General features: G+C 42.0%; 1 protein-coding gene across 4 annotated transcripts in view; it reads left to right on the top strand.

The window, feature by feature from the left end:
* Window positions 1-11,963, top strand: part of col15a1b (collagen, type XV, alpha 1b) — a gene marked incomplete at its 3' end in the record, with an annotated part of 57,395 nt that overhangs the window by 26,208 nt on the left and 19,224 nt on the right. For 3 of the 4 annotated variants that reach the window (XM_082513990.1, XM_082513989.1, XM_082513987.1), the window contains 19 exons: window positions 298-485; window positions 770-979; window positions 1,092-1,244; window positions 3,593-3,667; window positions 3,871-3,945; window positions 5,042-5,147; window positions 5,313-5,353; window positions 5,500-5,658; window positions 5,807-5,833; window positions 5,916-5,978; window positions 6,117-6,194; window positions 6,338-6,400; window positions 6,486-6,638; window positions 10,918-10,971; window positions 11,102-11,137; window positions 11,268-11,405; window positions 11,576-11,629; window positions 11,713-11,739; window positions 11,871-11,912. In XM_082513990.1, the coding sequence (XP_082370116.1) occupies window positions 298-485; window positions 770-979; window positions 1,092-1,244; window positions 3,593-3,667; window positions 3,871-3,945; window positions 5,042-5,147; window positions 5,313-5,353; window positions 5,500-5,658; window positions 5,807-5,833; window positions 5,916-5,978; window positions 6,117-6,194; window positions 6,338-6,400; window positions 6,486-6,638; window positions 10,918-10,971; window positions 11,102-11,137; window positions 11,268-11,405; window positions 11,576-11,629; window positions 11,713-11,739; window positions 11,871-11,912 (1,742 nt within the window). The remainder of the gene's footprint in view (window positions 1-297; window positions 486-769; window positions 980-1,091; window positions 1,245-3,592; window positions 3,668-3,870; window positions 3,946-5,041; window positions 5,148-5,312; window positions 5,354-5,499; window positions 5,659-5,806; window positions 5,834-5,915; window positions 5,979-6,116; window positions 6,195-6,337; window positions 6,401-6,485; window positions 6,639-10,917; window positions 10,972-11,101; window positions 11,138-11,267; window positions 11,406-11,575; window positions 11,630-11,712; window positions 11,740-11,870; window positions 11,913-11,963) is intronic. The other variant, XM_082513988.1, reaches the window with a different exon arrangement.

The following is an 11,963-nucleotide window of genomic DNA, read 5'->3' as shown; positions in this document are numbered from 1 at the left end:
GAACACACAGGGCAGACAAATGGGATGAAGATGGAGGTTGAGACATTAAAACAAGATAACTGCAATTTGGATCAGGTTCATCTGCACTTAAGGCTAAATATTGCAGTGTGTGTTCAGAACGCTTGCCTTTAAATATAATATACTACACATTTAGGATTTTTAGTGTCTCTGGGAAGGATTTGAAAGAATAAAACTTGAATGAAAAATGCAGCAGTGTGTTTTGTCTTGTTTTCTATCTCTCTCACTCTCCACGTACAGCATTTATTAATATATACTATTCCTGTCTGTCTCTGTCAGAGCAAGGCTCAGGAAGTTATCTGAACCTAACGGACTTAATTGGCTTCCCCCTCCCTCCCTCTGTGTCCTTCACTGCTGGCTTTGAGGGTCATCCAGCCTACAAATTTGGGTCTCAAGCCAATGTCGGCCGACTCACCAAAACCTTTGTGCCGGGATCGTTCTACCGGGACTTTGCTATCATCGTCACGGTAACCCTACAATCTTCTAGCCTCCTTGATTGTCAACATGCTCAGTTGTCATAACTAAAGATATGACGGTTTATGAGGGCGAATGCCTCCTTGTGTCATCACCGTGTTAAATGTCGACATTAAAGCAAGACTCATATGTTTGTCCCTGTTTAAAAACTGTGAATACAGAAAAATATCTCTTTAATGTTTTCATATACTCACTTATGACTGAATTTCATGTGAAAGGGATGTGGAAGCAAAAGCTTAAAGTCTTTTTTTTTCCTCACACCATCGTATTATTCCAGGTGCGCCCAGCTAGCCAGAGAGGTGGCATGCTCTTTGCCATCACAGATGCCCAACGCAAGGTGGTGAAGCTGGGTTTGGCCCTCACTCCAGTTCGCGAGGGCCTCCAGAGCATCTTACTGTACTACACTGACCAGGAGCAGGCCTCCCACAGCCACAAAGCGGCTGCCTTTAGCGTCCCGGATATGACTGACCAGTGGACACGATTCACGGTGAGCTTCATCCAGGTTAACGACAAAAGATAAAAAGACTCTTCCACTAAGATGAGTGGTTTAACTTTGTCCAAGTCATTGTGGACTGACGTCTGTTGTCTCTGCCTGTCAGGTGGTGGTGGAGCATAATGAGGTCCGTCTCTACTTGGACTGTGGAGAGGCCGAGAGTAAGGACTTCCATCGTAGGCCAGAGAAACTCACCTTTTCACACAATTCAGGCATTTTTGTAGCTAATGCAGGAAGCATGGGGCTTGACAAGTTTGTGGTAAGTGAAAGTTTAATATTAATGTGGTAACCGAAAATGAGAGAAAGAACGAGAGAAAGAACTATATATTTTCTTCTTTTTTTCACATTTAACTAGCCAGTACTCTAAATAAATCTGTCTCTAAATAAAGACCCCATATCGATTTTGATGGTAAGAAAGGGAAGCAAAAACTTCCACTGACCAAACAGAAAATGTTTGAAAAATCTGCCTGATTTGAGATGGAAAGACCTAGAAGTAATTAATTTTATGCAGTTTTTCATTGGTTTGGTTGAACTGTTTCCTCGGTAGAGTGAACTGTTCTTGTCTCTCTTTGGGAGACTTTTCTTAATCATAGCGTCAAGATGTTTGGCCAGTTTTTATTTATTTAGGACAGTTTCCACATCCTAATGCAAAATGAATACACGTTTTTCTGGACTGGATAAGAATACAGCCAGGCCTACAGATCACACACAGAGAGGAAGTGAGAGGGGAGGATATATGGGGGAGTAAATCGACTGCAGATGAGGAAGTTGAAGATATCAACATGGCTTGGTTGTGGTGTGATCAAAGGCAGACCGTGGAGTGCTGCATCGTGATAGGGCACAAATGCAAACTTGATGTCATTTCTCATTCAGGAAAAAAACAAAACAAAAATGTTTGTGTGCTTGTCATTGAAACAAATGTCTGTGCAATGTCAACTCCGACGTTTCCAGAATGAATACATGACGTTCTTTGGCCAAAAGGAATGAAAATCTATTACAAAAGCCACTTTGACACATGACTTCTTTTCCATCTCAACTATCTCCACACAAAAAGAAAAGATAAAAAATAAAAGAAATACGAGCTGGGAGCAAATTGCTGTGGTGAGACACCCTTATCACCTCACTCTGCTTCGTTCAGTGTAGCTTGACTGTCTGAACAGGTTATCTGAAGCATGATGGCAAAATATGTGCACGCTCAGCAGCAGTACGTGCACTCGTGCCCATCTGGGACAGTGTGCGTGCGTGTGTGCATGTGTGTGCGTGTATGCGTGTGTGTGTGTTTGTGTGTATGTGTGTGTGTGTGCGTGCATGTGTGTGCATGTGTGTGCGTGTATGCGTGTGTGTGTGTTTGTGTGTGTGTGTGTGTGCGTGCATGTGTGTGTGTGTGTGCCTATTACCTCACATTTTGCTGTGATACAGTGTGTCTGGTATCACTGTCAGACTTTCTAAGAGAGATCCACAGTCCTGAATAGAAGTGCTGTGACAGAAGAATAGAAGCTTTAATTTTTGTCAAATATTCCAAACACTGATCACTGAAACTAAAGTAAATTTTTTAATGCTTCAGAATAACTTCCCAATTATATGTCAGAGGTATTTCAAGATGGCTGCTGAGTGGCAAGACAGAGTTTTTCCTCTGTCTATTCTAATTACAGCAACTGCATGTAAATATGTCCCCACCTTTTAGACTGAGGATAGTCCATGAAACATTTTAATGGGGACTGTTTAAACAGATAGCTCTGGATGACTCACAGCTCACAATAATCTCTGCTGATTCCTGCACAGTCCATCATTTCCTCCACTGTCTGAAACGAGCAACATTCCCTTTCAGCTAACTTTCCTCTCACTGGCTCTTTCATACAAAGAACATAATTTATTCCAGGTGGGCGGAGCTTTTATGCCCACAATCAGAGCTGTGTTTGAAATGACCATACGAGGAGTCTCAGTGAGACAGCACACTACACTTGGGATGCAAGTGTTATGCAGTGTTGTGCATAATGTACATATGTTGTGTACATTTCCAAATAGTTATGGACCTAACTGCATGTACAATGTAATCAGATGACAGTTATTATGTTGCCAACAAATCACACAAAGAAGTCTGTAGACCAGTAACTAGATGGACACTTGGAGTGCCTGCATCACGATTTTAAAGAAAGTGATCCAGTTCACACCAAAATGTGACGTGTTATCTCTTTGCCCTCATCTCAACTAAGATTCATCAATCTTAAGGCATAAGCCAGTGATTCCATGACCCATTTTTAATTAGATTGTTAGTCTTTCTCTTAAATGTAGCTCGAGTTACTACCTATGATGAATTATGAGAACACAGAGAAATGAGACTGAAAACATATCTAATGTTTGGTGGAGGAACTCTAATATGACACCTCCACAAAGGCAGCATCACTGCTTTGTTGTTTCATTTGTGTTATTATTTGGTCTTACCAGACTGATGCTGAGGACACAACGGAAGAACTAATTCTAGCACTGCTCAGACAGACAGAAGCCCAACGGTCACAGCAGTCACCGAACTCCCGTCAGTCAGCCAGCACAAGCCTTCCTCTCCATGCAGTGACATGTTTCACATTTCCTTTGTTTTTTCCTCTGCAGGGTTCGATTCAGCAGCTGGTCATAAAAGACGATCCAAGAGTGGCTGAGGAGCAGTGTGAAGATGATGATCCTTATGTGAGACACTCCGTAACTTGTTGCTGAAATGCAAACCTTTCTAATACAAAGCCACAGTCTGCCTAGCGATATTTTAAAATGCTGTAAAAACTTACATGTCAATCCACAGCTCCCCCTTGTGGTTAAAATTACTGGTTGTAAGGATTTGTGCTAAAAGGGGTTTTTTTTTCACCAATGAATGTATAATATGACGTTTGATAAAGGCCTCGGGGTACGCCAGTGGAGACGAGGCTTTGGATGACAGAGAGACAGAGAAAGACCTGAGGAAGACCGCACAGGTGAGAACGCCTGGCTCAGCACGGGTTGGCTGGTGATGGCTGGATGGATTACTTTAGTCCACTCCATCCATCAGTGTGTGTGTGTGTGTGTGTGTGTGTGTACATGTTTAGACATCTTTGTGAGGAAAGAAAATTGGCATACGATACCTGTGGGGAGCAACAGTCACTGATGGGGACAAAATGTTGTCCCCACGGGTTTGAGGCATTTTTGAGGCTCAAAATGTGATTTTAGTGTCAGGGTTACAATTAGGTTATGGTTAGGTTTAGGGTAAGGGTTAGGGTTAGGGTTAGCCATTCATTTTTATCGGTTAGGTTTGGGGTAAGCGGATAGGGAAAGCAGTATGTCAATGAGATGCCCTCACTAAGATATGAAAATGTGTGTGTGTGTGTGTGTGTGTGTGTGTGTGTGTGTGTGTGTGTGTGTGTGTGTGTGTGTGTGTGTGTGTGTGTGTCCGCTTGTTATGTCTGGAGCTTAAAACTAAAACTACACTCCATGTCTGTTTGCACTTGTAAGAGTTCAACCCTATGCATTGTTTTGGTGCTGTCTTTCATCCTCCCACAACCTAAAAGTCAGTTTGACCCCAAACATCTCTGAATTAAAACTGACTTTGATGCTTCAAAGAAAACTGGCCTTAATAACCTGTTACTACAGAATGGTGGAGTCATGGTAGACCCTTCTAGTCTGGCCTGGAGACACTATCAGCAGCAGAGTAGAAAAAGAGCAGAACACGATGCTGGTCTTTTATTGTGTTGATGTTTAGTAATGCTCTTGTTTTGAAAAATAAAATAATTCATCTGAAGTATACTAAATGAAAAATCAAAGTGCTTTCTGTTAATAGTCTCATTCACCCAATTCAACCCCATTAACCATCCCTAAATACAGTCACTTCTTTCATCTGTACCAAAACCCTTTATCTAACTTTCACACGCATTCACACTTTTGCCTGAGGACACTTCAACACATGCACAGGAGGAACAAGAGAAAGGAGGACCTTCTAAGCTAATGTGGAAGAGCAGGTTGTCACACTTACAATGGTGGGACAAAGACATGGTGCACACACGAGACAGAATCACAGCCATTTGTGTCTCTTGCAAGGAGGAGGGTGTTCCCGTTAGTGCTCCGCCCACTGATGCTCCAGAGGAGTTTGAGGACTTTTCTCCTCACACGGGTCCAACAGAAGCCCGAGTGGACCTGATGACAGGTCTGTAGCACAAAGTTTTGTTCCTGTTTATTCTATGAAAGCTTCAGTATTTGAATTATGAACTAAACCTTTATCATATTTACTTTTCTAAATGTCCTCTCTCTATGATAACGTAAGCATACGCTGTCTGAAGTAAAACTGATAGACGTCATATGCTGTTTGCAGGGCTACACCGAACAGAGGAGGCGGGAGAGCAGCCACAGGGTGTAAGTTGGAGCGTGGGCTTTCTTGCCTAGTTGTCTTATTTTGAAGACAGTGTTGATCAGAAGATAACAAATGTAGCTCCAGTGTTTCAGTTTATTTTCCCTACAGACACAAATAACTTAAAGACTTCTTGATTTCAATTTTAAAGGGTGATGTCAGGTTAAAAGGAGAGCGCGGTGATCCTGGCCCGCCTGGCCCACCTGGTCCACCAGGTCCTCCCAGTGTACTCAGAGAGACTAAGCTTGGAACATCTGGCCCACAGGGACCACCAGGATCTCCTGGGCTGCCAGGAAAAGATGGACACAAGGTTTGTGTGTCAAAAAGAGGGTTTGTGTGTTTTTCCTTCACCATCTTTCGAAGAACATCGGAGATTTTTTAAGTGAACTTTAAACTCACGAAGTAATAAGTCTTCTTGCACCACTGACTCTCATGCTTCCTCGTGCTTCTGCTTTCAGGGAAGCAGAGGCGATAAAGGAGGTCCAGTAAGTTAAACAGCACTATGTCTGCTTGTTTGTTTTTTTCTGTTTCAGTTGCTACGCTCACTAATTATATTTTCATCGTCAGGGCCAAAAAGGGTCTCAAGGATTTCCAGGCTTGAACGGAGAAGTTGGAGCTAAAGGAGAGAAGGTCCAGCTAATGCATCCATGTTGCATTTAATTAACTGTTACTCTTTATTCCAAATGTAGTTTTATTTTATGATACCAAATAAAAAGAAAAAGTTCTGCCTTTTTCTTCTGTACTTTACTCCTCCCTGCCTCCTTACAGGGAGACCTGGGAGTTGGTTTACCAGGCCCCCCTGGCCTTCCTGGACCCCCTGGACCCCCCAGATCACGCAGTGTACCCGTGAGTAACAGTTTATGGTTTCGCTACTTCCTCCCAATATGTGTCTGCTCAGTATTGTCTTGCATTTTAGCAATGATATCAAATGTAGGCAGCATAAACAAGACATGAATACAAAGAAAAGCATCTTGATGAATGTGTTTTAGTATGGACCAGATGCCCTGGGTTCTGGGTTTGAAGACCTGGACAGCGATGCAGACCTCATCCAGGTAAGAGAAAGGACTAGTTAACAGATGCAAGAGTCTGACAGTCAATTATGGCAGTGAAAAAAAATCTAACATCTCCTTCCATTAGGGTCCTCCTGGTCCACCGGGCCCTCCAGGACCTCCTGGTCCCCCTGGACCCCACCTGTCCTCATCTGCCACCATTGAAGGACTTTCTCCTGGGCATGCTGGACCACCTGGTGCACCTGGCAGTGATGGCCTTCAAGGCAAACAAGGAGTACCAGTAAGTTAACCTTCAATTTAAGTGAAAAATAGATGATTTGTTTTAAATACAAAAATCTATGTAATACAGGGAGTGCAGAATTATTAGGCAAATGAGTATTTTGTCCACATCATCCTCTTCATGCATGTCGTCTTACTCCAAGCTGTATAGGCTTGAAAGCCTACTACCAATTAAGCATATTAGGTGATATGCATCTCTGTAATGAGAAGGGGTGTGGTCTAATGACATCAACACCCTATATCAGGTGTGCATAATTATTAGGCAACGTCCTTTCCTTTGGCAAAATGGGTCAAAAGAAGGACTTGACAGGCTCAGAAAAGTCAAAAATAGTGAGATATCTTGCAGAGGGATGCAGCAGTCTCAAAACTGCAAAGCTTCTGAAGCGTGATCATCGAACAATCAAGCGTTTCATTCAAAATAGTCAACAGGGTCGCAAGAAGCGTGTGGAAAAACCAAGGCGCAAAATAACTGCCCATGAACTGAGAAAAGTCAAGCGTGCAGCTGCCAAGATGCCACTTGCCACCAGTTTGGCCATATTTCAGAGCTGCAACATCACTGGAGTGCCCAAAAGCACAAGGTGTGCAATACTCAGAGACATGGCCAAGGTAAGAAAGGCTGAAAGACGACCACCACTGAACAAGACACACAAGCTGAAACGTCAAGACTGGGCCAAGAAATATCTCAAGACTGGTTTTTCTAAGGTTTTATGGACTGATGAAATGAGAGTGAGTCTTGATGGGCCAGATGGATGGGCCCGTGGCTGGATTGGTAAAGGGCAGAGAGCTCCAGTCCCACTCAGACGCCAGCAAGGTGGAGGTGGAGTACTGGTTTGGGCTGGTATCATCAAAGATGAGCTTGTGGGGCCTTTTCGGGTTGAGGATGGAGTCAAGCTCAACTCCCAGTCCTACTGCCAGTTCCTGGAAGACACCTTCTTCAAGCAGTGGTACAGGAAGAAGTCTGCATCCTTCAAGAAAAACATGATTTCCATGCAGGACAATGCTCCATCACACGCGTCCAAGTACTCCACAGCGTGGCTGCCAAGAAAGGGTATAAAAGAAGAAAAACTAATGACATGGCCTCCTTGTTCACCTGATCTGAACCCCATTGAGAACCTGTGGTCCATCATCAAATGTGAGATTTACAAGGAGGGAAAACAGTACACCTCTCTGAACAGTGTCTGGGAGGCTGTGGTTGCTGCTGCACGCAATGTTGATGGTGAACAGATCAAAACACTGACAGAATCCATGGATGGCAGGCTTTTGAGTGTCCTTGCAAAGAAAGGTGGCTATATTGGTCGCTGATTTGTTTTTGTTTTGTTTTTGAATGTCAGAAATGTATATTTGTGAATGTGGAGATGTTATATTGGTTTCACTGGTAAAAATAAATAATTGAAATGGGTATATATTTGTTTTTTGTTAAGTTGCCTAATAATTATGCACAGTAATAGTCACCTGCACACACAGATATCCCCCTAAAATAGCTAAAACTAAAAACAGACTAAAAACTACTTCCAAAAACATTCAGCTTTGATATTAATGAGTTTTTTGGGTTCATTGAGAACATGGTTGTTGTTCAATAATAAAATCATTCCTCAAAAATACAACTTGCCTAATAATTCTGCACTCCCTGTATACACTGATGGGATTCTGCAGACGTATGCAACTGTCCAAACATGCATGGTCCTGTGTGGAAAAAGTAACGCAGTGAAGACGTGTTGTCTGTGGTGACACATCACACTTCTCCATCTAACAAACCTGTGGACAAATCCAGGTTTGGCAGTTGTAAGGATGGCGGTACTTGTCTGGGGCTGCTTTGATTTCCTGGACGACCATGAATTCTGCTCTCCACCAGAAAAAGAGAAATTTCTGGCCATCAGTTTATTCCCTGAAGCTCAAGCTCACTTGGTTATGCAGCAGTGCAGTTATCCAGAACACACCAGCAAGTCCACCTCTGAATTGCTCCAGAAAAAAAAAGTTTCTGTAGTGGACTATTCAAAGTTCAGAGTTAAATGTGCCTGAGATGCTTTGGCATGACCTCAAACAGGCTGTTCACACTCGAAAATCCTCCAGTGTGGATGAATTAAAATAATTCTACAAAGACGGGCGTGCCAAACAAAGAAATGCTCTATGGCAGTAATTGCAAAGACTTGATTACAGTTTGTTAGGTTTAGGGGGAAATTACTTTAACACACAGGACCTGGAAGACTTGGTTAGCTGTTTTCATTTAGTAAAGAAAGTAATTTAAAGCTGCATTTTGTATTTACTTAGGTTATCTTTGTCTAATTTTAAAATTTGTCTGATGATCTGAAGAATTTAAGAGTGACAAATATGCAAAAAATGAAGAAATCAGAAGATGCTGTCTAGACACTGGACAGACACCTCTGTTAGTATAACAGTGCTACATTATTATAGCCTATAATATTTTTACATAATTGTTTTTTTCATATGTTCTGTTTTACTATATCTTGTACCTTCACATTTTATTTGGATTATTTCTCATTGAATTTGCCCCGAGCATTGACTTTTTTCTCCTTTTCCACCTTCCAGTCTTTGCTCTGATTTTATGTAGTGCAACAATTAGATTCCACCTTTATTTTATTTCTTAAATATTGTCATATTGTAGTGATTTGCATTTCTGTGTTTATATAAGCCAATGACCGTTCTCTAACTGTCTCTCTCCATTTCATTGTCCTTTATCTCCACAACCAATCTTTATTCGTACCTTTATTGTTCCTCCTTCTTATTCCTACCTGGAATCTCTCCTATTTGTTTCAGATGGTTGAGGATTGGTTTAGTGGTTCTGGGCCTGACGGTTCAGGTTTGAGCTCAGAGTTCTCCGCTGTCCTCACCTCAGACTTCGGCTCTAGTTCTGGTTCTGATTCTGACTTTGAGTCAGCATGGGGTTCAGGCGAGGTATACTGCCCAGTTTGCCTGGAAAACCAGCAAACAAAGAAAGGCAGAATTTCAGTCAGCGCTAGAGCATTGAGGTAGACAACATTTAGCTTTCACCGTGATAAAACGGTGTCAAAGCAATAAAGATGAACCTTAGCTAACTACCCTAATGCTCAGGCACAAATGACTGCACATTATCTCCAACTACGTTATCTTAACTGCTGGCTTGCTTGTGCTAAAGCTGAAAGTGATCATCGCTGTGCCATGAAACCCAAAGTGGTTCTTTTACTTTCAGTTCCAAAATTGTCATTGCCAAGGAAAAAAAATCAGCATGACATTTTACTCTATATGATGACAAGCAACTGAACTGAAAGGATCTGGCCACACTCTTATTGCTTATAACCTCATGCTTCTCTCACTGCACATGGTAAAGGAACTGCTCTGCCTTTTGCACCAGTCACATTCATTTTTTATTTCTGTTGGCTGATTTTTCTCAGGGATATCAGGGATATATAAACTACTGTATATATATATCCCTGCGTCTGCTACTAAAGTTACAAATGGGCGATTTCTACATGAACCAAACAGTTGGTTAAGTAAAGATTTGTATGTGACAGTGCCACCAAGGTCACGTGACAAAAAGCTCTCAATATTATCAGTTAAACGAAATATCCTGGACTAGATTAATGTGCTGGATTGATGAACAAACAGAAATACATATTATAGCTTTAGTAGTAAGCAGTCTTCTCTTGGATCAGCTGGCAGTGAGTGTGTTACCAATGAAGTCTGAGGTTTTATGGGTCCATCAGTGGGTTGGCACAGAAACACTGCTCTGAGTGGTGCTGCTTGATTAAAGGGATATACTGAATGTATCATCACTTCAGCTTGCTGTTAGGTGATGAAAAAAGAGGCGATAAAATCATCCTCGCCTATATGGTTGATGACATCGATCCTTCACGCTACAGCACATTTAGCTAAATGGCAAACAGTCACAAACACCTTGATTGAAAATTGTTCAATTTATTTGTATGTTGCTGCTTTGAATTGTTTGTGCCAGTTGGACAAATAAGAGGCAATGATATAAACAGCCATTTACCATTGTCTGCGTTAAAGCAGAACGTTTCGTATTGAGGTTAAAATCATCATTTAGTGCAGAGCAGTGTTGGCATGGATGATATTATCATTTAAGGAAGCTGAAGAATCGAACAGCTTCCAAACATTCATGTATTCCTTTAAGGTGACGAGGGTCACAGTTGCACTCTGGATTGTTCCTGTTGGAACAGCCAAAGTGTCAACACACAGCGACAGTATGCTCCCATACTAGCATACCTATGACTTACCACAGCTTTATTTCTCTACACTCTGCATGTGTCTTTCTATATTTCCAGGGTCCAGCAGGAAAAGCTGGTCCTCCAGGTTCACCTGGGGCTGCAGGCGAGAAGGTATGAACACCAAGAGCTAAAAGAAAAGACATCTAACCTTATTGCCAAACTTCTGCACATTTTTAGTGTAGACAGTCTTTATTAGTAATGATAGGTAACTAAAGTATATTAACTCCTTTACTTCCTTTAGGGTGAGCAAGGCCTACCTGGGCCTCCTGGGCCAAAGGTAATTTATACTACTCAAAACAGAGTCATACCTGTAAATGGCATCCTGTTCACATCGTTTGGTAGCCCACAAATAAATACATTTCCTGTTCTTGTTGTTACTAATGAAAGTCTCCTGTTTGTCTGAGAAGGGTGAAAGTGGGTCAACGGGTGTCCAAGGAATTCCAGGGCCTCAAGGGCCTATTGGTCCAGAAGGAAAGAGAGGCCTTCCAGGCCCACCAGGACCTCCTGGCCCACCAGGGCCTCCAGGAACCAAATTCTTTGCAGAGGTGACCCAACCCAGTTTATTAATCACCTGTCCTCCACATATCACTGCTACTATATAGCCTCATATAGATTAACGAGAGGAAAATGAGAATTGCAGTAGAAAACATTAAAAGGTTGTGTCTTTTTCATCACATTGAAGCTCAATAACTATAGACCGTGGCTTCGTTTTCAGGATATGGAGGGATCTGGCATGACTGATCAGATTACTGGAGTCAGAGGCCCACAGGTCAGTGTGAGGGGATATATGAGTTTATGTACAGTATATCTATTGATTCATATAAAGTAACGCATCCTTTTTGTTCTTTTAAGGGTCTACCTGGCCCTCCAGGACCACAGGTAATCTGTTTATGAATTTTCAACAAATTTACAGATAGCTACAATGACATGTTTAACAACTAATACTCGACATCTGGTTACTCTTTGAGTAGGGTGCTCTTACTGAACATACTTGTTTGTGTTTTCTGTAGGGTAAGGATGGAGCACCAGGAGCTCCAGGGCTCTCTGTCAAGGTAAATTCATTTTGGAATGACACAACTTATATGTTTCTGATATGCAGTATC

Source organism: Aulonocara stuartgranti, assembly GCF_965226115.1.
Source record: "Aulonocara stuartgranti genome assembly, chromosome: 18".
NCBI classification, from domain to species: Eukaryota; Metazoa; Chordata; class Actinopteri; order Cichliformes; family Cichlidae; genus Aulonocara; species Aulonocara stuartgranti.
Note: the sequence above shows the minus strand (reverse complement) of the source record. Positions and strands in the feature narration are given on the sequence as shown.